The sequence below is a fragment of the Tiliqua scincoides genome, chromosome 7 (assembly GCF_035046505.1).
Source record: "Tiliqua scincoides isolate rTilSci1 chromosome 7, rTilSci1.hap2, whole genome shotgun sequence".
NCBI lineage: Eukaryota > Metazoa > Chordata > Lepidosauria > Squamata > Scincidae > Tiliqua > Tiliqua scincoides.
This window is the reverse complement of record NC_089827.1, coordinates 51,153,359-51,181,256: the sequence shown is the minus strand read 5'-3', so window position 1 is coordinate 51,181,256 and position 27,898 is coordinate 51,153,359. Positions and strand designations below refer to the sequence as shown.

Below are 27,898 nucleotides of genomic sequence, written 5' to 3'. Positions count from 1 at the left end.
TATATATATATATAAAATTTTAATTAGTGGTTTGCAGAGATTCAGGGGAAGCTTTAGTTGAATATACTCTCTAGTCCACTGAGATATACATTGCCTTCTCTCTCTTTAACAGTCATCATATGCATGTAGAGAAGAAGAAAAATTGCAATATAAATACTGTGATAAAGAAGGCGATGGGAAATCTCTAGGTATTTTAGTTAGTAGATGGCTCAGCTTCTACACTGCTGGTTGCTGCCTCGCTGAAAAGGAGTTTTCGAAAAATATTTGCATAGAATGGTCCATACACTTGTTTATTAAGGTTGACAATGTTGGCAAACTGTGATCCAATGGTCTCTATCTCTGTCTGGATCACAGTGAGGCCTCCTGGGATTGTAGGCATAGACTTCTGAAAACATGGTGAAGAAAGCAAGCTTCTCATGTACAAATGAATGCGTTTATCTAGAAGAAGAAGAAAAAAAAATCACACAGTTCTCTCGCATTCAGAACAGGTAGCATGAAGCTCTAATTACACATGAACTTAGGGTGACCTTTCTTGTGAGAAATGATTCTTATCTTTATAATGCTCATCAAAAGCTTTTATGTTTGGGATTTTGCCATGGTAGTTTTTAGAAAGGTTCAGCAATTTTTGTCATGTTAAATTTAAGTCTTGACTTAACATGCACAGTCGCACAACTCCTGCACCAAAATTTGGGCCTCACATTTCTCCAGCTAGGAAGTGAGAGGGGTAAGAGAACTGCAGCCTCAGGATGCTGGACCCATTGCCACCAGCCTGCCCCACAATCCTTGGATTGTACTGCTCCAAGTCAACAGAACCAATATTTAGATAGGGCATCAGAGGGACTGTCATGCAAATGGACCCCTGTGTGTTTCAGGTGTGTGCGTGTGTGTTGTTGGCAACCTTCAGTCTCGAAAGACTATGGTATCGTGCTCTGAATGGTGGTTCTGAAATAGCATCTAGTGTGGCTGAAAAGGCCGATTCGGGAGTGACAATCCCTTCCACACTGGGAGCAAGTGCAGTCTGTCCCTGGTCTGTCTCCCTGGCTATGGGCCTTCCTTCTTTGCCTCTTTGCCTCAGACTGTTGGCCAAGTGTCTCTTCAAACTGGGAAAGGCCATGCTGCACAGCCTGCCTCCAAGCGGGCCGCTCAGAGGCCAGGGTTTCCCACCTGTTGAGGTCCACTCCTAAGGCCTTCAGATCCCTCTTGCAGATGTCCTTGTATCGCAGCTGTGGTCTGAAACACAGGCCCTAGGGTTGGTATCGCAGCCTAGGGCTGTGTTTCAGGTGATATGTCACTATTCCTCAAGAGCATCTATTATCTCTTGTTATTTTGAGGTATTAAAAGCAACCACAACCATGGGTTTAAAAAATACTTAAAAAAATATACTGAACTACATGGATCTACATGTCTGAATTTGGTATAAGGCACACACACATGTTTATGTTCATGCCTTCACTCTATGCTTAAAACCGGAAACAGCTACTTTTCTAGTGAAGAAGGAATATTGCAGTTGCCTAAATCAGAAGTGGGCAGATCTACAGGCAGATCTCTGAACTACTTGTAGTCGATCAGCAAGGGTTTCCAACCATTTAACAAAAGAAACAACCAACAGCAATATCCCCCCCACCACCACCAAATTAAGCAGCTGAAATGAAAAAAGCTTGGGGGGGGGAAACAAAGAGTGGATTTATTTATATATGAACACAGATCTGGCACTAAAAACAAATTGCTAGGCTGAGCATATGTTCAGAAGCATCCTGTTCCTTAATGCTATGCTCTCACCCACACCGCTCTTTTGCACCTGGCTACTCTGACAAACAAAGTAGATTCAGCAAACATGAAGTTTGCCCGCCCCAGTCTAGATCAATTAGGGAGCGGCTAGGGAAAGAATTCTGCAGTTGCTAGGCAATCACAACTTCCTTGTAACTCTGCAACTGGTAAAACCACTAGGCAAGACCCAAGAGTGGCGGCAGCTATTCTCAGCAAACAAACAATAGGTAGTGTATATGCACTGATGCAGGGGTAGTGTGCCTACATCAATTCCCACTAATTTATTGGAGACCTTCCAGACTTTTGTCACTTATTTTAGATCATCTGTTGCATTAAGGTGTATAGTTAACCTCGGGAAGATGGACATGAACTTCATAAGTGGAGCAGCCTTTTTCATGATAAAGTACCTTGATATATTGACAGGAAATATATCACTTTGTTTTAAATAAAAATTTCATTTCAGCACACACTGAATATTCACATCCCTGCGACTCAAGTGTGACATTACTAACCAATTAAGGAGCGGATAGGATTGTCCTCTTCAACGATGTTGCAGAGCTGGCCAACTAGATTTGCTTGAACTTCCTTACTTAATGGTGGGAAGCCCCTTTCGGTTAATGACCGGCTGATTTCAGTACAGGTCTGAATGCCTATCGCACTCAGGGCTTCTTTTAAGTCAAAAGTTCTGGCAAAGACAGCAAGAAAAAAAAAAGTTAGCTATATAAAATATGACATTGTTTTTCATTTTTCTTCTTTTTGTGCATTTTCCAGTTATTTCTCTCCTGAAAGAGTAAAACTACAACAAATCTCTTCAGGTTGTTGCAAGTTTATATAGGGTCTAGGCAGCACCTTTCCATGCTACTGACTCAACGCTATGGAAGTATTTGGGGGAATGGAAGGCAGGTACACCTCCCCCCCACCATGACATTCCCACAGTGAGCATGGAAAGCAAGTTGTATGAGCAACACAAACCAGGTTGCTGCCATGCATGTTCCTGTTAACTAGGAATCAGACAATTTGATGCAATAAAGATATCCAGACTATGTGCAGGCCTGATTTACTGAAATAGTGTTTCAGAGTCCCCAAATTAGAGCCATATGGATAATCCTCCCAATGTCCTAGTTAGCTCTTGTCTGACTCCCAAGCAAAAACTAACTATCCCAAGTGGTACTGTCCCCAGAAACTAGCACAATGCAGAGCCAAGGCATCAGGTCCTGTCCAATTTCTGAAGAAAATGAGCAACCATATTATAGTGCAGAAATCTGAGCTGCCACCTCTTAACTCACGAAGACAAGGCACTGGTGCTGTTCTTTTCTGGTGGCCCAGGGACTTTCCTTTACAGGGGGCATATGGTGGCGATTGTCAGCTGTTACAAAAAACAGTGTGCCAGTCCTGACTTAAAGTACCCATCGATAGAGTAGTTTACCTTCATTCAAGAGCCACATAGTGCAAGAACTACTTGGGCTGGAAGTGAAGTCTTTTGGCTCTTTTTGCCATATTGTCTCTCATTCCATCATTGGCAGTCTAACCCTATGAAAGTTCTTGTGACCCACTCCATTTGGAGATTACTGCACTGCAAATTCAGGATCTTTTGTTTTTATACAGAACCTTCTTTAAAGACTACAAATGCATGCCCTCTAGAGGGGATACAGAAACCCTTAGCAAATCTGGATTACCCTTAGCAAACCCGGATTTGCCTCAAGGTCTATTCAGCTGTGAATTTCAGAACACCTTTTCATTTTAAAAAAACTTACTTTTTATTCATTCCTTCAAGCAGGACAAATGAACTCCTCTTTTGTTTCTCAACAAAATCTGGAATGCCCTCGATAGCTGCACCCAACAAGTTGCTTGTTATGAGAGAGATACACGCTATGACCTTCAGCTGATTCAATTTCTCCGACAGCTCCTGAAGGCGACCTTCATCTGTCATGAGTGTCTGGAAAAGAGGTTTAGAAAAAGGTGCCATTTATAACTGGCAAATGTCTGATAAGATTTAATGTACAAATTTTGCTTTATCAGAAGTTCAATTTCTGATAAGATATTCTTGTTAAGAGGGTTCATTCAGTCAGGAGAAAAATGGCTTCCATGGAATGTAGCTACTAATAATTTTATAGCATTCAAAGAAGCCTGTGCTATTGCACAACATTTCCATTTTCACTTTCTCTGAAGGAACTAGTTTTCATTCTGTAAACATGTAACAGTGACTCAAATGCATCCATCTTACTTGACAGAAGTCTATGCCCCTCCACCCCCACCAACTTATATGGGAGAAAGAAGACACAGCCTATGATAATAGACACAGGTGTTTATTGGTAACTAAAACACCCATCACATTGTTGTAATGAAAGTAGACACTTGACAGCCCAATTGTAACCAAATTCCCATGCTGTGCTGCAGTAGGGCTGGAGTAGCCTCTGCTACATCCAGTGCAGGAATTGTGGCTGCTGGAGGTTTCTTTGAGGTAAAGGGACCTTTGTCCACTTACCCTGGGTAAAGCTCTAGCAGCCTCTATGGGGCTACTTGGATCCTGCCTGCTCTATAGTGGACACAAATCTGGGGTGCCCCTTTTAGGGCTTTCAGGCTAAGGAGGGAGGATGAGATATAGTGGAAGCCTCCTCCACTGTCCCTACCATATCCTGGACCTGATCCGCCCCCTCCCTCTGCCCACTTCCATTCAGCAGAGCACCTACCTGCTCCAGAGGGCATTGGCCTCTGACTGGCATCAGGAGGCTGGCACCGGCCTTTCCACTGGCGGGACAAACCTCTGAACTGCAGCAACATCCCATACAGCACATTTGCAACACTGTACACGCTCATCCCACTGACAGTGGTCTGCATAGGATTGCACTGCAGGGTGATTTTTTTTAAGGATCTCCCCTCTCCCCTTTCCAACCCAGCATTAAAATCATAGCTGCTATGCATTTATTCCTGGGGATCCAGACATCTTTCTTCAAGGCAGGGCATCTGCTATGGGAATATTGCATTCTCCCCACACTTAAAGCAGTAGTATTTTCTCACTTGAAAAATGTGACCAACCCCCACCTTACCAGCACATCCATTACAGTTGCAAGTGTCATGCATCACAGGTGACTATTGAAGAGCACCTGTAAAACCTCTAGCAATAGGTCACGACTCCCAACTTCTGTGCACATTTGTGAACTTTTAAAACATTTTGTAATTTTTTAAAATAAAATCTTTAAAGGTTGAACATTCCCCAGATGTACAGCTCTAGCCCAAAAGAACTCATCTGGTTATTTCATCTTCCCTACCCTGCAAAAGGGCAATCCCTCCCACACACAGCAGGAGATGTTAACCCCAGGCAATCTTAACTCCCTCCTTCCACCCACACATAGCAGGGTTATTGCCATCATGCAAGGAAAGGATATTATGCTGTGGGTATGGATCTGTGCTAGTGTGAGCATAGTGATAAGCAAAACACTTTTAAGCCCATCAGTGGTGTTTCACTGTTTACCTCAGGAATGCTCTTTTGTTGATAATCCCATTGCAGTAGTTTCAAGAAACTGTTTGTTAGCACCAGAGTAGGTCTGAGATTTGGTTTCGAGATCCCATCAGCACCAGATGTTTCATGGGAAATAGATGCTAATTCGTCGTGTATAGATTCCCTTATCCATTCGGTTGTTAAATCTAGGGCACCTAAAATTCCAAGACAGCAGAGATTAAGGAGGGACATGACTGAGACCTACACAATTATACACGGTACGGAGAGAGATCAACATTTTTCCTGCCTCCCACTATACTGGAATTGGGAATAATCCAATAAGAAGCCGACTAAAACAGATTCTCAACAGACAAAAGGAAATATTTCTTCATTAAGTGCATAATTAATCTATGAAATTCATTACCGCAAGATGTGACAACAGCCACAAGTTTAGATGGCTTTAAAGTGAAATTAGAAAAACTCATGGAGGGCAAATCTATCAATGGCTATTTGTCATGACTTGTCATGAGCCATGACCTTGGGGTTCAGAAGCAGTTCTGCCTTGAAATAGTATTGGCAACCTTCAGTCTCGAAAGACTATGGTATCGCGCTCTGAAAGGTGGTTCTGGCACAGCGTCTAGTGTGGCTGAGAAGGCCAATCCCTTCCACACCGGGAGCAAATGCAGTCTGTCCCTGGTCTGTCTCCCTGGCTATGGGCCTTCCTTCTTTGCCTCTTAGCCTCAGACTGTTGGCCAAGTGTCTCTTCAAACTGGGAAAGGCCATGCTGCACAGCCTGCCTCCAAGCGGGCCACTCAGAGGCCAGGGTTTCTCACTTGTTGAGGTCCATCCCTAAGGCCTTCAGATCCCTCTTGCAGATGTCTTGCAGATGTCTTGCAGTTCTGCCTTGAAATAACAGAAACAGAAATGCAATGGCAAAAGCAAAGTATGCCTTTCTCTCCTACTGGTGGGCCTCTGTGAAAAACAGGATGCAAGACTAGAAGGGCCTTTGGCATTGCCCTACACAACTTTACTTACGCTAACCACAGTGTATATTTTGCATGAATGTATTCAGCTTGCTGCAGGACATTCTAACACAACTGAGCACACAACCTAATAGAGGAGAACAATTCAGGGCATCACTCACAAAAGGGAGGGAGAAAAATGGAAAGAAAGATGACAGAGTAACTGAGGCCAAAACGCAGCAGACTGGTTGCAATTCTGCCCACACTGTGCTACAATTCCTTGGCATTATTGCAATGTGGGTGAAAGACAGCAGGCTGCCTTGTGATGCAGGCACTGTCAATGCCAGTTCTGCCCACATAGCATGACATAACAGCATCACAGTGCAGTGTAGAACGAGCTAAAGCAGGGCCATCATGGCAGGGCCTCCTCAAGAAGAAGGGTCAGTTTCCATCTCATCCTACAAACAGTTCATGACAAACCTGCATGGTTAGAACCATACTTTCAAAGATTACAAACAAGTCAATATTCCTTATAAAAACCTATGGTGTGACCACAACTGAAATACTATTTGCAGTGCTGGTTGTTATGCCTCAGCAAGGATACTGTAGAGTTGAAAATGTGTGCAGAAAATGGCAACAAAGATGACTCAGGGTTGAAGCACCTTCCTTATGCTACACCACCTGGGCTTTTTAGTTTAGAAACAAGGACACTAAGAGGGAACATTATATATGTTTATAAAATAATGCATTGTATACAGAAAGTGGGTATAGAGACTTTTCCCTCCTTCTTCCTTTACACTAGAACCCAGGGCATCCAATGAAACCCATCAGCAGGAGGTTCAGGATAGACTAAAGGAGTATGTATTCACACAGCACATTATGGAATTCACTGCTATAAGATGTCATGATGGCCACTATTCAAGATAGCTTGGAAACAGGATCAGATTCATGGAGGACTATCAATGACTATTAGTCATGATGCTTATATGCTATTTCCAGGTTCTAAAGCAAAAGCCATTTACCTTGGACTATCCTACATTCAAGTCCCCTGTATTACTGAGGTCTATTACAAAGAAAAAGATCCAAAGTAGATTGCAGAGTTTATGCTCTTTAGTCTTCTCTCCAAACTTCCCTTCCCAACCCAGCCATTATACTTTGCTAACAGGTGCTTCAAGAGTGGTTATACCAATTTCTCCCACATAATTCTGCCCGTCCCCTAAGATCATCAGGGAGGGTCCTGCTTAGGGTGCTACCACCAGCCAAGGCTAAGAAGGGGATGGCAGCAAGGTCTAGGGCAGTGATGGCAAACCTTTTAGAGACCGAGTGCCCAAACTGCAACCCAAAACCCACTTATTTATCGCAAAGCGCCAACATGGCAATTTAACCCGAATACTGAGGTTTTAGTTTAGAAAAAAACAACTCATACATTAACATCTTTTACCTACTATTATTTGTAACCCGTAATGAACTTTTCCTCTAGAAATTTGTCCAATCCCTTCTTAAAGGCATCGAGGCAATTTGTCATCACTGCTTCCTGTGGCAAAGAGTTCCACAGAGTAATTACATGCTGGGTAAAGAAATATTGGCAGGGAGGGGGTGGCTGCAAGACCTTGCCACTGCTCATTTTCTCAAACAAGAATTTATTTTTTTTTAAAGAACCACCCACAGAAGTGGGCTCTAAGGCTGCAATCCCAGCCACTCTTTCCTGGGAGTAAGCCTCATCAACTTAAATGGGGCTTACTTCTGAGTAGACACACACAGGAGCAGGCTCCAACCCAAGGCACCCTTTCCTGGGAGTAAGCCTCATCGACTCTAATGGGGCTTACTTCTGAGTAGACATGCACAGGAGCAGGCTCCAAGGCTGCAGTGCCAGGCACTCTTTCCTGGGAGCAAGCCTCATCCACTGTAATGGGGCTTACTTCTGACTAGGCATGCACAGGAGCAGGCGCTAAGGCTGCAATGACAGGCACTCTTTCCTGGGAGCAAGCTCCATTGACTATAATGGGACTGACTCCTGAGTAGACATGCATAGGATTGGGGTCTGGCAGTCCAACCCTATCCACACTTTCCTGGGAGCAAGCCCCATTGACTTTAATGAGACTTACTTCTTAGTAAGGCAAGACCAGCAACATGTGCAGGGCTGGTGCCAAAGCCTGCAGCAGCAGCTTCACTGTGCCTGCCACATGCCGCAACCTCATGCTGCATGTGAGCTGCCCACCTTACCCCAGACAGGGGAGGGAGGAAGCGCTCCCATTGGGCTGCTGGGCAGGGGGGGGTGATGTGAGAAATGTCCCCTCACAGAGCCTTTCAGCCTTCCTCCTCCCCTTTACCTGGCTGGATGGGGCGCCTTGGGAGCACGCCTGGCTCTCCCTCTTCCCCCTGCTGTCCGTTCCTTTCCCCCCTTGGCCTCGCCCCTCCCTCCTTTGCTCTGGCTGCTGCTGGCTTTGCGGCTGCACAGGCTCCTCAGCCTTCCATGGCAGGCACGCAGCCTAGAGGCTCACGCCTGTTCAGGGTGGAGGAGCGCCCCTCAGTGGGTTGCTGGCCTCGCCCCATTCCCCCCTTACCCCTGGCCAGGCAAGGCCCCCCAGATGCCTCCTCACTCTCCTGTGGTAAGGCAGGGCGGGCGGGGGACAGCTGGGGCAACGGCACGCGTGCCCACAGAGAGGATTCTGTGTGCCCTCTCTGGCAAGCATGCCATAGGTTCACCACCACTGGTCTAGGGCCTTCTGTGTTGTGGCACCAGATCTATGGAATAGGCTTCCAGAAACTCTTAGGACAGCTCCATCTTTAGATTGTTTCCAGCAGGATTTAAAAGCGCATCTATTTTGTGTAGCCTTTGAGAAGGGATGAAGCCTGTGGGCCCCTTTTTAAGTCACTGTTTTAAATCACTACTTACGAGCCTTTGTTTTAATGCTGATTTTATAGTTCATACTCTGCTATTAATCCACTTGCATGATTTTGTTTTTAATTCATTTTAAACATTATAATATTGTATTTTTAGTGTTTTAGATATGTGAGTTGTATCTGATGTTTTAGTTATTTTAAATTATGTTTTATATGTTGTAAACAATTCTGAGTCATGGAAAAGCAGCATTAAAAAAACTGTAAATAAACTCCACAGATAAATCTATTTCACTAGAAAAGATTTATCAGCCTATTGTTTAAACTTAAACATTCAGAAATGTGAGTCCACCTCATGAGTTAGCTACTGGTCATCCTTTGAGGCAATTGTTTTCCATTGCCAAGTACAAACTATTCCTTCATAGAGTTCCAGTAGTGGAGCATTATTTCCATTATAATTTTGTGGTATGCCAAGGTGTATTATGGGAATCCCCACTCTTAATTACACTGGCAGGCAGTGAACCATACTTGGGAAAAGACATCTGCTATTTTTATAAATTATTATGGCAAGCACTCAGTAACAGAATTCCAAGTATTGGGGGGGAAGAAGGAAGCACTTTTCTAGCTAAAGGTTGACAGAGAGTTTAGTAACAGGGAGTTACTACATCTAGAAAAGGTTTTAGAAAGTGTCTAAAGAGCAAGTTCCTTTCTTTTTGTTTTTTGGGTCAGAGAAGTCTGGCCTCTTTTCAGCTCTAGGCAGCTGCCTGCATTGCCAGACCACTAATTAGCCCCTCTTAAGTAAACAATGAACATACTTGGTGTTTCTTCAAGTATATCTTGGAATTTTGCTCTCTCATAATCCACCAAGTTTCGCTGAAGATGAGGTCTAAGGCTTTGAATAGTGAAATTGACCATATCCATTGTCATGAGGTCCAGAACATGGAATATTTGCCTGGAAAAAAAAGAAACAAGTTTGTATCATAGGAAATCTGTATACGTATCCATTCCACCCCAATTCTTGCTGATAATGTAGTATACTCAGGCAGACACACTTATCTTAGTTGCCCAGAACTTCAGCGTGGAAGAAGGCCACCACCCTCCCTCCCACGAATCATAGACAAGAGTCCAGCAATACATAACAACAATTAGTAACTTGCTTGGTGATTCATGACCTTGCCATGTGTGTTATGGCAAACATGTATCTCCTACTAAATACTCACAAACTACAACAACTCATTAAAAAATCATGAAATGGCTGACTGACTCAGAGGAAAAATGAATGGCTACCCTCCATAACACAGTTTTGAATCATTGTATCTCTAAGAAAGTTATATTGGGGCACAGCTAATGAAAACTCACTCCTGGGCAGTACCTGCAGTTTTTAAAAGGTTGTGACAGATTAACCTTTCCCATGTGATGACACTGCTATACTAGAAACAGAATGTAAAGTGGGAAGGATTTTCATGAACCTTTCCAAATGATAAGAAATTGGGTGTTAATATTAATTATTATTATTAACAGTATTTATATACTGCTTTTCAACAAAAAGTTCACAAAGTGGTTTACAGAGAAAAATCAAATAACTAAATGGCTCCCTGTCCCAATAGGGCTCACAATCTAAAAAGATGCAAAAGAACACCAGCAGACAGCCACTAGAAAAGACACTCCAGGGGTGAGGAAGGCCAGTTACTCTTCCCCTGCTAAAAAAAGAGGAGCACCCACTTGAAAAAGTGCCTCTTACTCAGTTAGCAGAGGTTAGTGTTTTATCATTAGTGTTTTATTCACGCAAGTCCTCTGCCCTACGTCAGCAGTGAGAGGTCATCCCCATGTAGTGGGTGAGGAATGGTCTTATCTTTGTGTGTGCTGTGGTGAGGGCAAGCACACAGCCAATCACCACTTGAGGGGGTGATGGGGGCAGATCCATATTCAGTGAAGGAGGAAATGACTTGCATCATCCCTATTTTGTAGGCACTTCTGAATAGACACCAATTACATTCATGCATATGAGTGTCTGCTGGCCTCTGACATTTTTCAACAATGTCTGTTCAGGTACACACCACAGAGCAGAGAACAGATGAGCACAAGACCTCCTAGTGTTCACACTACAGAACACACTACACAAGTGCTCCTTGTAGTCACACTGCATTCACACTCCCTCTGTTCACACTTCACAAGTGCTTGTGAGTAGCACTGGCCAGGTGCAGGTAGGGGGAGTCTTTTAAAAAGTCTTGGACAAAAATGTCTAGATTTTGGAATAGACTGGATATCGGATGTCCAGATAAAGGATAATCTACCTGTACCAAAGCCTGGTGGCACAGGATGTGAGGGACTGTACTGACTGCCAGAGGCCCTGGCTCAAGGTCTCAGCACCTTACCACCAATGATAAAGACTGTTCTCCTGGGTAGAAGACCAGAAATAATTGCCTTGTTTGACAGAGAAGGTTTTTGCATTGCTATGAAGAGTCACATCTCTCAGGAAGGGCACTTGCTTTGTGTTTGGAAGGTTCAACCTCCAGGGAGAGCTGGGAAAGACTCTATCTGGAATCCTGGAGAGCTGCTGTCAAGCAGTGTAGAGTAGACCAGTGGTTCTCAAACTGGTGGGTTGTGACCCACCAGTTTGTGTAAAGGGTCCCCCATCCCCTTTAAGGGGAGGGGGAATGGGCAAGGTCAGCACCACGATTCCTACGGAGGGCTGCACAGGGCTCTCTAAACCTTCCTGAGCCTCCAACAGCCCAATCTACATTAAAAGAAGGGAAAACATCCCCCCTCACCCTCCCTTAGCAAAGCGACCCAAGGATCTCATTGCTACCCTCGCCCCCTCCCCTGCAAAGACTTACTTACAGAGTAAATGTTCCTAAAAGTTTGAGAACCACTGGAGTAGACAAATGAGCTACATGATAGCCAATGGTATAAGATCACATTGTAAGTTTTTCAGGTCCAGTGTCCACAGACGTGGCCACACAAAAGCCTCTTTAAACACCTATTCCTGCAATCTGCCCTTCACAGCAAGTCAGCCAGGCCAGGGGGCTATATACTTCAGCTTGCAGCTACAAACTTCTGCTAAGAGGCTTAGGGCCCAATCGTCTCTAACTTTTCAGCAGTGATGCAGCCATGCCAATGGGGCATGTGCTACATCATGAGGTGAGGGAGCAGTCACAGAGGCCTCCACAAGGTAAAGAAACATTTGTTCCCTTACCTTGGGGCTGCACTGCAGGTGCAATAGCACTGGAAAGTTGGATACGATTGGGCCCTTACAATGGTCCAGGGCAGCGTTTCTCAAGGTTTGTCCTCCCCCATTCCACTTCACATGGTCCACCTATCTGAAGTACCACTGGAACCAACTGGCAATGATGTCATCACCAGTTACTTCTGGGTTGAGAGGCCAGAGACTACATGACAAACACCCATAAGAGGCTCAGGGTGGACAGGAGGGCTTTTTTGAGTGTGAAAAAGCATGCTTTGGAGCTCTGCCCACCAAGTCAAGCCTCCTACTGCTGTTTGTTGCATCATGTTCCTGGTCTCACTAGAACATAAGAACAGCCCCACTGGATCAGGCCATAGGCCCATATAGTCCAGCTTCCTGTATCTCACAGCGGCCCACCAAATGCCCCAAGGAGAACACCAGATAACAAGAGACCTGCATCCTGGTGCCCTCCCTTGCATCTGGCATTCTGACATAGCCCACCTCCAAAATCAGGAGGTTGCGCACACACATCATGGCTTGTACCCCATAATGGATTTTTCCTCCAGAAACTTGTCCAATCCCCTGCTGGGCAGTGGGTGTCCAGGGGTTCTGTGAGTACCACTGGTAGTTCCTGTACCACTGTTTGAGAAACACTGGTCTAGGGAAAGTCAGCAGGTCCATGAGGCAACCTTCTCCACAGAAACAGCTTGCTTCTTGGAGTGGCCCACACAAGAAGCCATTTAAATCAGTCCCCATGAAGATCTCAGGTTACAGATCAACTGGTGCTATAAAGAGATATACCTAAAAAGAGGAAGTGAGGGTTTAAACCGGGGGTGACAAAATGTTTTGGCAGGAGGGCCACATCACCTCTCTGACACTGTGTCGGGGACTGGAAAAAAATAATTTACGTTTCAAATTTGAATAAATTTACATAAATGAATATATTAGAGATAAACTTATATGAATGAATGAAGGTCTTGCAATAGCTCAAGGCCTATAAAAGGCCTTGCACAAAGCAAGGCTAGCCTTTCCTTTGCTGCTGTTGCTGTATCACAGATGTGAAACAGCAAGCAGTGGAGGGAGCTCTCATCCCACAGCTCATGTGAGAGGTTGAACAGTTGGCCGTCACGCTGAGAGCAGTTGCATCAGGCCAGCACAGGCTCCAGCATGTCTCCGGAGGGCCAGAGGCTCATTGGAGACTGGGGGCTCCCTGAGGGCTGGATTGGGAGTCCTTGATGGCTGCAAGTGGCCCCAAGGCCGGGGCTTGGGCACCTCTGGTTTAAACTAAGGATGAAGTGACGACTTCTTGGCTAAACCCTGGAGGCTTTCAGTGTTGTTTAAATGTTTAATCTATAAGCTTTGCTTTCATCACGGAGCTGTATGTATAGTAAGAGCCGCTTCACATGTTGCAAGGTTTCTGCAAGGAAGGCACTTCTAGGAGGAGATGGATTGTGAACAGGAGGATATGAACTGAAATAGCAAAAGGAATATAAAATGCAACAAGGGTGCGGGTCTTGATGTGCCCTAATAAGCAAGTGTTTCTTTTTTTCCTATTTCTCTCAGGCCGATACAAAGGTCTTCACAAATCAACATATTTAGACAAATTCTTTCAATTTTGGGGTTCTAAAGAACAGTATTGAAAAGCAATTAACCACCAACCTCAACAACTCTACAATATTTCCAGTGGCTTTTAACTGGTTCACATCAGCATCTCTTACTGGCGCACACAGTTTCCCCATGGTGCTAATGACATAGTTTGCAAGACTCTGGATGTCAAGTGCATCATGCTCGGCCTGCTGTCTGATGAGGTCTGTGTCAAGGACTTCACAAATCTGGCTTCGCATCCTGTTGGCACCAGGGTTCAGGAAAGAAAGAAGAATCTGCAATATCGAAAACAAAGACCAACTAAGAACCACCATCTCAGATTACCTACAATGGTAATGCAGGTCTTGCGCGAACATGGCTCTGGTTACGGCCAGCCCCAATTCTGAAGGGGCCGATGGCATGCAAGTGCTGTGGCCCCTCCTTTGTGGAGGGAGCTAATTACCTTGGTGAGTTGAGGAATTTGTCAACAGTTCCTCTTCCTCCTACCCACCCCCATCTTCAAAGGGTCATCACAGGAGCCCATGGAGCAAGCCCCTTTGGAGGTGGGGATTGCCATCACTGCTGTGGCCTCATGACAGTGGACATCAGCCCTTCTGATGATGATGAGGAAGGATATTTATACACCATTTTTCAACAAAAAGTAGTTCACAAGCAGTTTAAATAGCAAAACAAAAGGTCTTGAGCCCTTGGCTGATCTCGAGCCCAACTTGGTTGATCTACTTTTCTGGGCCCAGCACTTTCACATGTTTGCATGAAAGAGAGATGTTCAAGTGTAGCTTCTCTCATCCTTGCATAAATCAAGGTATACCAGCTGACATTCTCTCTCTTATATAGCTTTTAAAGCCCTGCCCACCTTTGCATCTGGGACTAGCCTACGTAAGCAGTCTTCATTAAAATACTTTTGGTGTGAATCTTATGTCAGCTACACCTAGACATAAAATAGATGTGTACCGATGGCCCCTAATGCCATCAGGAGCAAAGAAGAGCCACTGCTTATTTAACAGTGACTACATACTATAAAAAGCCTCAAAACATAAGGACTGGATTTTTTTAGCATTCATTTTACCCTGCAATGGACTTTATAGGCTGCATACTTCAACGATTTAGAAGAGAGATGTGCCTATATAGATCCAATTAGGTAGTTGGGGCTAAGCTGACCAAAATAGGAGCACTCACATGAGAGAAGAGAAAGCAAAGATTAAACTCACCTCTTTAATTTCTTCAAACAGCTTGATAGCATGCTCATATTCGGGAGGATCTTCATTCAGATCTTCTTCCAAACGGTCCCAGAATGCTTTGTGTACAATTTGTTTCACTCTTCCTGTCAAGCTGGGGGGTGAGATAAATTGCATTGAAGGAAGGAAGGAAGGAGAGACAGAGAGAACTATTCAAGCCCTGTAAGTGTCCATCATTTCATTAACAGTAGGGATCTAGATCCCTGTTTGGGTACAGGATTTTTTGCCATGTTGGAAGCCAATAAACAAGGGACATTTCATCATGGTTGTATGCTACCTCAAGATTCAGAGGTAGTAGGTCTCTGAATACCAATTGCTGGGAAACTGTGAGAGAGGGCTATTTGCCTATATGTTCCTGTTTCTGGTTTACGAAAGGCACTTGACAGGCTGCTGCTGGAAGAGGGATGCAGGTCTAGATAGGCTTTTGGACTGATCCAGCAGAGCCGTTCTTAGGATACAGTTAACATACATGCAGTTCCAACTGAAGCAGTTCAGGTGACCAGTAGACCCAAGCCCATATACTTCTGTCTAACACCTTGCAACTCTCAGTTTGGGAAACATCTTTTTTGGGATTGGGCTGAGCTCAGTCTGGAGTAAGTGGAAAAGCGGGGGTTCAGCTCATGGTGGTGTGAGACAAGATGCATAGCAGTTGCATAATCTCTGGGAACATGCCAAAGTATAATAGCCACTGTCTCCAGGAGAGGGTGTGGAAACCCTAAATCAGTGGCAGCAGTAGACAGTATGCAACAAACTGTTTCCTAGCAATGAAATTTTCACTACAAGTATGGGATGAAGAGACATCTGGGCAGACCTCAAGGGCTACATGCCATACATACAATCAGTTGAAGTCACAGGAGGGTTCCCATTAGTCACTCCTGCAGTTAACCTTTAACCTGGAAAAGGATCATGCCCATGTCCACCTGAGAGAAAGACATAGGGGTGCAGTGAATCCAGGAATAGCTATACAGCTCACTCTTTTGAGTGGCCATGGACTTATATCTCTTCTTCATTGACACCAATCCCATTGAAACTGGAATGTAGAACTTCTTTCAGCATTTGAAGGACGAGGACTTTTGGCTGCAATGATAACTGTTTATGTTTTAAGTGCTTTAAACAGTCTTATTTTAACATGTATTTTCTTTAAGCATTGTTAACAGTCTTGTCGTGTTAAAATTATAGTTTTTCCATTATCTCTTTGTTTTTGCAAGCTTCCTTGCGAGTTTGCAGAGACTTTTGATGATACAACCTTTGCAGAGGCCCTTGTACAAGACACTTATGACTTTTACAAGCTTTGTTTAAGAACCAGCTCTACAAGAGCATGTAAGATTTATGTCTCCTTTTTAAAGAATCTTCAGCTTACCTGTTCTGTGGGTGCTCGATGCGTTCCAAGCAAAAGTTCTCATTTACAGCAATTTCGTGGGCTAGAGTCAAGTTGGACAAATTTCTTGCAGCTGCCATCATTTCATCAAAGGTAACCACTTTGGGAGGGCTTGTGGCTGAAATGAAGGAAATAAAGGCATGTCCACATTGCTGAAAAGAGTTCAAACAGACATGAAGGAAGTAAAATATGAAAATGGTCAAGAAAGAAGGAAAGTGGATCATTATACACCCATCATGTACTCTGTCACTGAGTTCTACCCTTTGTCACAGGGAATGGCAGTTACTGTTTAGAGCAGCGATTTTCAACCACTGTGCTGTGGTACACTGGTGGGTTGTGAATGGTCCTATAGAAGTGCTGTGGGAGTTTGGAGGAGGGTCATTTATTAGTAGGACCATTGGGGGATGCCAAGTCTTGCCACCAGCAGTGCAGTGTACCTTGTCAATCATCAAAAAACAGATGGTGTGCCTTGACAATTTTAGCGCCCTGTCAGTGTGCCTTGAAATTGAAAATTGCTGGTCTAGAGGTCAGACCGTGCATACTGAACAACCCATGAAACTGGGAGGTGACCATAAATGAGAAGCTTTATCTTCTGTCTATTCTAAGGCAATGTTGTCCAAACTTTCTGCCTCCAGGGAACCCTTTCAACACTGACCTGTTTGCTAAGGAACCTCCACACACCTGCCAAGTAACTAGTGCGCATTGAAGGAGTCTGGCATACAGGGGGCACAGAACATGTGGACCTGTGACCAAGCCTATCTGATCTTTGTGTTATTTTGGTACAGACGTCTCTCCTCTTCATGCATGTACTGAAGATGTGAGAGGAACATGGGACCACCCCAGATGCCTGTGTGCCCCACTGTTCACGCATTCACCAGTGTCAGCACTCTCAGAATGTGCGCCTCTCTACATTTTACAGTTGATTTTATTATTGCGGACTCCTAAGTTAGAAAGTAAAATGTTTATGCTGATCTGTTTTAATGGTTATTTTTGCTGACGACTGTATACAGTTATTCCCTGCAAACCTCTTTGTGAAATATATATGTTTAAAGGTAGGGAATACAAAATAAGTGTACTGGTTGCTCAGGTGAACTTACAAGCTGGGGAGTTGGACTTGCTTGAAGAGTCGCTGGTAAAACTCTGTCTTGAGTAATCAGAGTCGCTGGAAGAAGCTGCACTTTCAGAGAATCGTGAAGAATCACTGTCACTGTTCTGCCCATCACTGAGAGGCATTTTAGGTCACTTTTGTTGATACAGTAACAGAACCTGAAAAGAAGACCCAGATCAGTTTTTGTTTCCTCTAAGGCCTTTTAAAACTAAAAGAACAGCACTTAAAAATAGAATGCCACATACAGACTGCCTGCAAAGCATGAACAAACAATACTATATTTTCCCACCAGATATCAGTTTGTCTGCTTTATTTTCTATTTAAAGTTCAATGGTTGCTATAAAGTTTGGCGTTTTTAACAAGCGACTAAAAGTTATACTGTTTAGTGCTCTGATGTTTTCCTACTTTCTATAAATAGAAAGCCAACAGCACAATCCTAGGCGTGTCTACTCAAAAGACAATTATATTGGGTTCAATGGGGCTTATCCCAATAAAGCGTGTATAGAACTGCAGCCCGAGAATATTGAATACTAGATTCTGCACCTAAAAATATGACATATGACCTAAAAAATGATGCACAGTTGCATAAATATATTTAATGTGCTTTTATCATGGTATAACCATGATTTTAAAAAATCCCTAACACGGCAAATAGCAATGGGGGGGAGGTACTGACATGGAAAAAGACAACAACATGAAGATTTAAACTTTTGTCCCCACACCAAATTACCCATCTTGAATTCCCCTCCACCGAACTTACCCCTTGGAGAACTGCTGCCACCTACAGTGAAATCCTTGGCTTTATAGGATATTTGAGTACAGTCAAACAATAGCTGGTAAACTGACAATGGCTGCAATCCTAACCACACTTTCCTGAGAGTAAGCCCCATGGAACAAAATAGGACTAAACTAACCACACGCGGTAGAACATGTGTAGGACAGGAAGTGAGCATTTCAGCTCATTTCAAACTCCCAGTGGAATTTAGCTCGTCATAGTGCAATTACTCAAAGTATGTTTTGGCAATGAGCCCACAGACTTGCATCAAGTACTACAATTAGAGCTCTTGCTTATGAGTGAGAACTTTACTAATGTCCTTTACTTCAAGGAATACCCTCTAGCAGCCATTCTCAACCTTTTTTGGGGGGAGGCGTACTGCCCCTTAGGAGCTCTTCTCAGGTTTCAGGGCCCCCCTGTCAAACAAGGATACAACACAAACAGAGAAACATAAAATCCATTTCTCACAGTTGTCAGTCTGTGACTGCCTTCAAACCAGGGTTCCCCAGGGGGCCATATGGCTCCCATGGAGAATGGTTTTCTATAGCATTATAGAATACTCTAGGAACAGAACTAAACATCCATAGCAATTGTGAAGGAAATCAGACCACACTCCTTTATGACCAGGTAATCTTTTTATTACCCTCAGGGTGATCAAGTAGCCATAAACCCTTATGGTCACTTGTCACCCGCAGATTGCCAAATAGCTCCTAAACCGCAGAGCTTCCATTCCTGATAGCCAGGATAAATTTGGGGAACCCTCCCCTTGAGTCGTACTCCAGCTTACACCCCCTTGGGCTCAGCTTGACAGAAGGAGTAGACTCCCGTACAGGGTCTCCAGGGTCCACCCCGGTCACACTGGATTGCCTCCCACAACCAGTCCCTGTGCCCTCTTCCAATCCCAATAATCCAGTCAGTTGTAATAAGTAGGATTTATTGAATAAAGGTTTAAAGCAGGGTTATACAGACAGCACTGCATACGTCTAAAATTTAGGAATTTAGGCAAAGAGTACAGCAATACAATACAACACTCAGTCTAATAAAACATTAACATCTACCTCCTAACTCTAACTATCACTCACCAAAGTCTTAGCATTCCAAAATCCGATCTAGCCCATCTTGCTGCAGTCAAGTTGGGTCACTCCTGCCAAGGTGGTCAAGGGTCTCAGGCCCCCTCAGCCAGAGACAAAGCCAGCCAGCGCATATGTTTCCCTCCCTCACCTTTATAGGTCTCCTGACCTATCCACCAATCAGAACTTGGTGCCAGCCGAACATTCTAGGGGTGAACGTGCCACAAGCCTCCTTACTCATGGTGGAATCCCCCTCCCATCCCGAGACACTCACAGCTGAACCCTGTTGTAAATCAAGCTGGCCTTGGAGCCCACTTGGTACGATATCAGAGGGCCCTGTGAAGCGACCTCACCTCCTCCACAGTTCTTCCAGGCTTGGTATGCACTAATTAAAGTTGGATACAGCTGGGGTCTGACACTGGGGCCTACCAGCATGGCTACAAGCAGATCTTTCTTTATTCAGATGTTACCTGGTCCTCGATTTCCCTTTTTTGTCACAGCAATGTATTGAGCAAAAACCACAACTCAGGTACCCCTCATCTTGGCATATCTGTCCTAGATTAAAAAATCTTTTTGTCTCTAAGCTCAGCAAGCGACTATACCATTTCATCACTTTCACAGATTTGCCTGTCCCAGTTTGCAACACTAGCACATTATTTTAAGTGACTTAGGGGCACAATTCCATCCAACTTTCCAGCACCAGTGCAACTACAATGTAGAAATGGCTTAAAAACCAGCAGTAAAGACAGATGAGCATTCATAAAATGTGCTCAAATGTCACTTAAAAACGTGCTAACAACAGCCACAGAGCTGGGAGTCTGTGAAAGTCTGGTTAGGTTCTCATGAGCAAAGGCAGTCATTAAGATAATCTTTAAGCCTAAACAACTTGGGACCAGGTTAGTACCAAATGAGCCTAGAAACTAACTGGGAATCAATATAATTGATGCAGGATAGGTGTACAATAATTTTCATTTACTATCAATGTGCTGGTGGTTGTATATTGCATTAATTGTAATGCATCTTTTAATTTTAACTATGGGAACCACCACAAAAGGGAAGAGAGCCATACCCCCCACCCATAACTCAAACAGGATCTTCACCCAGAAAGTAGTAGCAGCAGATATTACAGTTTGCAAGGGAAGAGCAGGGTCTCCTCACCTGGACTGAAGGTGTGAATGAAGGTTTCTTTGGCTGGTTTGCTGGGTACAGCTGGTCTCTCCTCCACCGGGGCTAGATTTTCAAGATGCTTCCCCTTACTCCCAGCAATTCCAGCCACTGTTGTGCTGGTGCCACTTGTGTCAGGTGTGGAGCAGCACCTGCAAATTAATATTCTTTGCTCATCATCATAGAACACTAAGGAACATGTTTTATTCTTGCAGTTATAGCACAGCAGGAAACATATGCTGTTACAAACAATGGTTGTTTGAAAAAGCTAAGCCTTATCCTATTGTCAAAATAGTAAATGAGGTAGAGACCCTGTTGCTGGAGGGGATTGTTTTGGCTTACAGATGGGGGCTTGTGCAATGGAAAGCTCCTCCATTAAAAAAACCTCCTTGCACACAGGAAAGTAGTAAGGCTTCTATCAGGGATGGAAACTCGCATCTGAGACTCAAGACTCAGATAGCAAAAAATTGGTTTTTCACAACTTGTGGGAAACTTGAGTCACACACACCAATGACTCAGGATTGACTCAAGACTCGAATAGACCTGAGTCAAGACTTGCTTTTATATGTGCTTACAACTTTATTTTGTGTGTGTGCTTTTTTTGCTGCTTCCATGCCTTGACTCACTTCTCAGAAAGACTCTGACTCAAGTCAAAATGACTCTGGACAAGTCACAATGGCCTTCCATTATGACTCATTTGTGACTCGAGTCAATGGGGGGGTAGACACTTGGGTCTTGACTCGAGACTCAGTGCTGCGACTCCAGCATATTCCTGGTGTTATCTCTAGGAAATTTATATCCATGGGTGAATATTTTATATTACGTTGAGCCCATTATGATCTGTTGGGAGCTGTCATGAGTCCCCCGTATCAGGCAAGCTAAAAGTCTTTTTAAAAAGAAATGCAAGCCTACGCTATGAAGCACTATGAAGTCCAGTCACGTCTGTGACTTCATCGGTGAGAACTAGGCCCGATCAAGAAGTTAGTACATTCTTAAGAGTTTTGCTATTGGATAATACATTGGAGAACAGATTTCCCTTTGCACCAGACTATACAGGGACATGATTCACTGGATTAAGAGATAAGAAGGGATTCAAACATCACTTTTCATGTTTGCAGCAGAGAACTAGAAATGTTTTCAGCATTACCTTTGCTTGATATAAGTATCTTCCAATTCCTATTGGTGAGACTTTACAATGCTATATGCCAGTAACTTTTCTTCTGCAGATCTTTAAGAACTCGTAAGCCCAGTGTCCTGGGTGTCAGATTCTAGCATGCTACCAAGGACAGGGCTGGGCAGAATTTCCACAGTGGAATGCATGCATGCCTAGCACAGATATAATTAGGAAGCTGGAAAGCCACCAGAATTAGGTCCAAGGCAGAAGGCAAATGATCTATGCTCCACATGTTTCATTCATCCAGCCTGACAGGCACATAGTGAACACACCGAGATCAGCGGACAGCACCTCCGTGAGCAGCACTTACTGTTCCACTGCTCTGCTGCTTCGTTCTATGACCTGGATGCAACTGCCCAGAGTGTCTCTATGCCCACATGGGTGAAGAATGAAGCGGCCGAGCAGCAGAACAGTAAATGCTGCTCTCAGAGGGAAGGGATTTTGGTAAATGCTGGATCTGTCCCACAAGTTAGGGTCTGATGAACCCTGTACTAGATATACTGGCCAAAAGTCAAAATCCAACAAGCATCTTGATCACTGGTCAGCATGGCTTATTGGAGCTGTCAAGTGAGAGGTCTAGGTGAGAGGGCCAGGAGGGTAGTTTATTCATCAGTAATGGAGAGTGTGTTACCAAATACTTTGAAAGTGGCAGTTATATGCCCCCTTCTGAAGAAACCCTCCCTTGATTTTGGAGAATTTCCAGCCAGTATCCAAGCTCCCCTTTCTGCGCAAGCAGGTGGTGGTGTCTCAGCTCCAGAAATCACTGGATGAAGCTGGATCCCTTTCAGACTGGCTTCAGGAGGGCACTGGGATGGAGATGGTCCTAGTTGCTTTGGTGAATCACCTTCACCAAGGACTGGATGGGGGAGTGCTTCCCTGCTGGACCTCTCAGTGGCTTTTGACACCATCAACCATAATGTCCTTCTAGGCCAGTTAGCTAAATTGGGGCTTGAAGGCACTGGTTTGCAGTGGTTCTATTCCTTCTTGGCTGACCTGGCTCAGATGATTGTGCTGGAGGATGTCTGTTCATCACCTCTTCCTACCCCCCCCGCCACTCCTTTTTTTGTGAATCTATTTCTTTAATGATTCTGAGTTTTTAGAATACAATTTTTTTTTAAGTGACCTGTTGTGTTTTATGGATGCTGTAAGTCATTTTGGAGACTGTGGTCAAAAAGCAGGATAAAAATATATGTAAGTGACCTACTTTAACATTAGAAAGAGGGATGTGAGCAGACATGCCTGCGAACGAACACACACACACACACAGTTGTAGGGTAAAACAGGAGGATTTCCACAACTGTGTTTCGGGTGGCTCATCCATTCTTATCAGTCCTTAAGTGCTCAATGGTTGTTCCACATACAAAATCTGATGTCACTTACTGGAGGATATTGTTTCAGCACTGTGTTCATTCATGGTCATTAAGAAAGCATTTGGCTGTTCCACAGGGTCAGACAAGGAAAGAAAAAAAACACTGTGAACAAAACCTGCAATTCACTGTGTCCCACACCCTTCGAATAGGAGCTGCCTTTTGAGATAGGATAGGAATGTCTGCAACTACTCTGTTGGGTCCCTTTCTCATAATTTCAAGTAACAAATTCCACTGCAGGCACCTCTAGTACTATCCATTGGGTACAAATACTGATGCAGTACCTGTACCTATAGCAGTCTTTAGCTATCACCCCCAGCAAGAGTACAGCTCTTCCATCAGGTATATAAGCTGACAGATTTCAGCTGAAAGGAGGTTGCAGGGACTCAGGTTTATAAAGAGTCATATTTATAGTCATATCTACCCACCGGGTAGATGGGACTCGTTAGCCTGGGAAGGCAGCTCATCTGAGAGAAGGAAAACTCTGATCCCAAACCTCCACTGCCTTGTGGCTACATCCAGTTAAGGAAAAGGCTTCAGGAGTCAACCTCGAGGCAAAATCAGGAGCCGGAGTCCCTGAGGCAGTTCATGGCTGAACACAGTCATGTTCTGGCAACTCCTGCGACGCCGCTGGAACCAACCGTATTGGCCTCTGCCTTTCCATTGGACCATTTCAGCAACGTGGAGAGGGGGGATTTGCCGCATGGGAAACAGTCTATCCTCCATATCTACTTTACCCAGGCTTTGCGCACTGGAGAGGACACTCTGTTCCAGAACCACTATTCAGAGCGCGATACCATAGTCTTCCAAGACTGAAGGATGCCAACTATTTGTATGGCTGTGTACACTACTAACAATAGGATACTGTGAATTCTGCCTGGCAATATATAGTAGCTGGTGCTACATATTACATTATTATATAGGAGCTTATAGAGAAAGGAAGCACAAACTGAGTGTATTTTTTATTCTTTGTTGGATGTTAAGCAGAGATCCCTTTACTATCCTAGGTGTACTAGCAAACCAAGAAAAGATCTCTATGCCAGTTCTTTTTTGGAGCAACTTTTTTCCTTGTTTACTAAACAATACAAAACTGAACAACATCAGAGATAGGACTGAGCCCCTATTGACCTATCCAATTTTCCAGCACCAAGGCAGCAGCCTCAAGTGTCAAAATTTTCTGTGATTTAAACCTATAGATTCTCAGTCTGTGCTGGTGCCCCTGCACAGAATACACAGTAAACTGAGAATAAGGCAGCAGTGTTCTTTAATGCATGGGTGTGCCTCATCTTCTCCCCCTCCATCTCCAATATACAAAAAATTAAAAATGAAAGGAATGAAAACCCAAAGGAAATGAATACCAAAACAGCTTCTTTTTTTGGGAACACACCTAATTGCAGTTCTGTTGGGATGGCTTACTCCATTGCAGCCCCTGGCTTTCAAGTGCTTTTTTCACCCTCATGGCTCTCTTGCCAAGATAACTTTGTCTTGATGATCCACTGGATTCTAATCACTTCCACAGGAATTTATGTTTCAGTTTGTGTGACCTGGCTGCTCACAGCCCAGCAATGACATTAGGACTGCCACTCACATTGGCTATCCGCTCTCCTTAATCAAGGGCTGCATTAACCAATCAATGCTACCCAAATTTGTGTTTAGTGCTGCTCTGCCAAAAATCAATCAAGAGCTCAGTCTGCCCAATGCTGCTACTGTATCATCTCCATTCATTTCAACAGGGCATCAATACACGGACCACAGGCCCTGACTGAATATCAGGGGAGAGATCAAATACGGGAGGAAAGCCCTACAGGGAGAAAAAGTCACCTCAAGGGAGCAAACTGCACAGAAGCTGTGAGATGGTTCATTACCCTCTTTTGTTTTTAAAATGCAAACCACACACACTTTTATGATTGGCGCTGACCCACATTGGGGGGGAGGGAGCTTTGCCACCATCCCATTTAATTTGGCTCTAAAATGAATGAAAGTTATACAGCACCACTTGGTGCATGAAACTCACTGCATATTACTTGTGGAATGGGCAACTCAGTGCTAAGGCATCCTTACGCCACCAGAACTTATGGCAGTTGCAAATGCAGTGTGCTAGTGGGAGGAGCCAGTCCACCACCTCAAGCTGTGAGTGGTTACGGTAGCCCACCAGTGGATCTTCCATGTCCCCTGGTGCTGGTAAGTCAATGCAGGGGATGGGAGGAAGCCAAGGAGGAGACAGAGCGAAACAGGAGGCAGAATGAGAGAGCTAGAAGGGGGTAGCATTGGTGACAGCAGTACTGCTGGTATCCTGTCCTTCTTTCAGGCCTCAATCTGTATTCCTGGATTCATTCAGACTTGCGTCAGCAAAATCTCTGGCACAGCTCCAGGAAGACCCATTCTAGTACCAGAGGCTTACCCCCAGGTAAGGGAACAAACATTCAGGACAGTGTGGTTGCATCAGCGGGACAGGGAAATGATAGGCTTGGGCCCTTAGATCAGCAGTGGCCAAACTCGCCACTGCTACGGAACAGAAATGCGGTCCCCATTTGGACCGCATCTTACCATTCCACCCAGGTGCTGTGTGCAGTCCTCAGTTGGGGGACAGGGACACTGGTCAGTCCTGTCTGCTGCCCAGCATCCCAGAAGACCAAGTAACAGGAGGTCCAGGCAGGCACAACTGCCCAAAGCATTGCTGTTCTCCAATCAAGAAGGACTACTCATGGTGCCCGGGGCAAAAGGGTAAGGTCCACTCACTGAGCAGACGGGTTGGTCCAAACCCCGGATCTGGCCCCGGGTTGGCAGCCCTGCCTTAGATAACGAAGCACAATGATGATTTCAAGTCTCTACTGGTGTTTACAAGAGTGGTGGTTTGCACTCTTGTAAACATCAGTAAAGAAGATCTTTAAAAGTTGCGCACTGTGAACGGCACTGCAAAGACTTCATTTAACATCAAAATTGGCTCATGAAAGATCATTCATGAAATAATTTTTCTGCACATTTTATTTGTTAAGATCCCAAGAAGCAAAGTAGTCAGTGGTGCATTTATCAGCTAAGAAATCTCATTCAATTTTGTTGTCAGTTACCTCGTGGTCGATCATGCTGTATTTTCTTTACAGAAGACATTGTGCAGTTTGCTAACAGCATGCATGGATTTGCATGCAGTTCAGACAGTGAACAGTGCTGTGTACTATTCGTCAGATAATTATTTGGATTACACCACACAGTTTTATTGGCTTCAGTTTTTCAATCCTTTAACCCAGATGTGCTTCCCCAGGTAACTGAGATCATGCCATCCCACCTCTTGTTGGTCCAAGGAAGAGTACTGCTGAGCCAGTAAGCATTATTATAGTTGGGGATTAGCACATTGCCTACTTCCATTTAGAGCCATGAATAGCAACTGCTATCATGCCTTTGCTCAGCTAATCACAAATCTCCTTAGAGAGACCTTTTACTGTCTGCCACTGACTGAAGACTTCACACAGCAGGATTTATCAGTGGTGTACCAAGGGGTGGTGGTGGTCCATCCTGGGTGCCAGCAATACAGGGGTGCGAATCTCTCCTGCGATTCTTAAAATAAATGTTAAGGCGCAAGAATGTTTGTATGTGCTTGAAATAATAAGCTTAAAAAACACACAAAGCTGTACAAATGTCAGTTTACACATTACATGGAACTCAAGTGGCATGTGTGTGTGTGTCGGTGTTGAATTCATTTCAAACATGCATACATGCTTGACGCGCATATGTGCTCAACCACCTTCTCCCACTCCCCAAGGCCACCATTCCACAGCCCTGGGGAAAGCAACCCATCTACTCTCTGTAGAGCAGAGCTGATGCAGCAGCAGCAGCAACATCGGCGGCTCCTCCTCTTCCTCCATCTGTTTCAGTTATCCCCTCCCCCAGTTGTATTTTTGGCAGCTACTTTGAAGCCCAGTCGCTCTGGCAGCTACTGATCAAAACAAAACCAGCGTTTCCAAGGAAAGCCTTTAAAAACACACACACACACACACACACTCCACCACTACCATTGCCCTTTGCTGTTTCTCCTGCTCACATCCGTAAAAAAAAGAAAAAAGCTGTTGGAACTGCCCTTCTCTTTCACCCCAGGAAAACTGGGGGGGGGGGGGGAGTGATAGTTTTAAAAATGCACAAAATGATTATGATGAGGCTTGCAAACAATAAACACAATCAGCTATAAACATCATCTCTTTTTTTCCTTTTGCAAAAACTCTTGTACAATACAAGATTCTGGTACTAAAGAATTCTTGCTGATTCTTTTACAAAAACAATCGGTTTATGGCTATGATCCTAGGCACACTTACGTAGGCGTAAGCCCCACTGAGTGGGTTTTACTCATGTAAACAACCAGGCTTAACACCAGGTGACTGGGTGAAAAGGGGGGGGGAGAGAAGCAATGCCCTGTCCTTGCTTGTGCAATTGCAGAAGTCACCTTGAACGCCTTTTCCCCCCTCTTTGAAGTGAGCTTTAGAATGATACCCCCCCCCCCCAAATATACATATATATATTGCAGGATTCCATTGGGGGATGCTAAGAAATGTGAAGTCAAGCCAGGTTGCAAAACTCCAGGGTAGTGGTGGTGGAATAAATCAATAAATGGAAGAAAGTCCTTTCCCCCCTCCATAGAGCCACTCACCACCAGATCTTGTAGCAGGCAGATTCCCAGGCTGGGGAGAGTTGATCGCTGGAGCAGAGCTGGCTCCTCTTCCTGCTTTGCTTTGCTTTTGCTGCTGCTCAGCTTTCTCACCAGACCTTTAACTCCCTCCTTCCCCCTCCATTTAGTTATACATAGTCCTTGATTGTCTATTAGCAGCTGCCTGTAGACGCTT

The 27,898-nt window shown here is 44.4% G+C and overlaps 1 protein-coding gene across 1 annotated transcript; it reads right to left on the bottom strand.

Moving 5' to 3' along the window:
* TCP11L2 (t-complex 11 like 2) lies at nt 1-27,880 on the bottom strand. Its single transcript, XM_066633608.1, has 11 exons — nt 27,706-27,880; nt 20,523-20,680; nt 17,509-17,677; nt 16,394-16,529; nt 15,007-15,127; nt 13,853-14,073; nt 9,825-9,961; nt 5,240-5,421; nt 3,522-3,703; nt 2,280-2,452; nt 1-438 (listed from the first exon to the last, which is right to left on the bottom strand). Exons 3-11 carry the CDS (start codon nt 17,642-17,644, stop codon nt 194-196), a joined length of 1,533 nt encoding a protein of 510 aa, XP_066489705.1. The 5' UTR covers nt 17,645-17,677; nt 20,523-20,680; nt 27,706-27,880; the 3' UTR covers nt 1-193.
* Nucleotides 27,881-27,898: the final 18 nt, after the last annotated feature.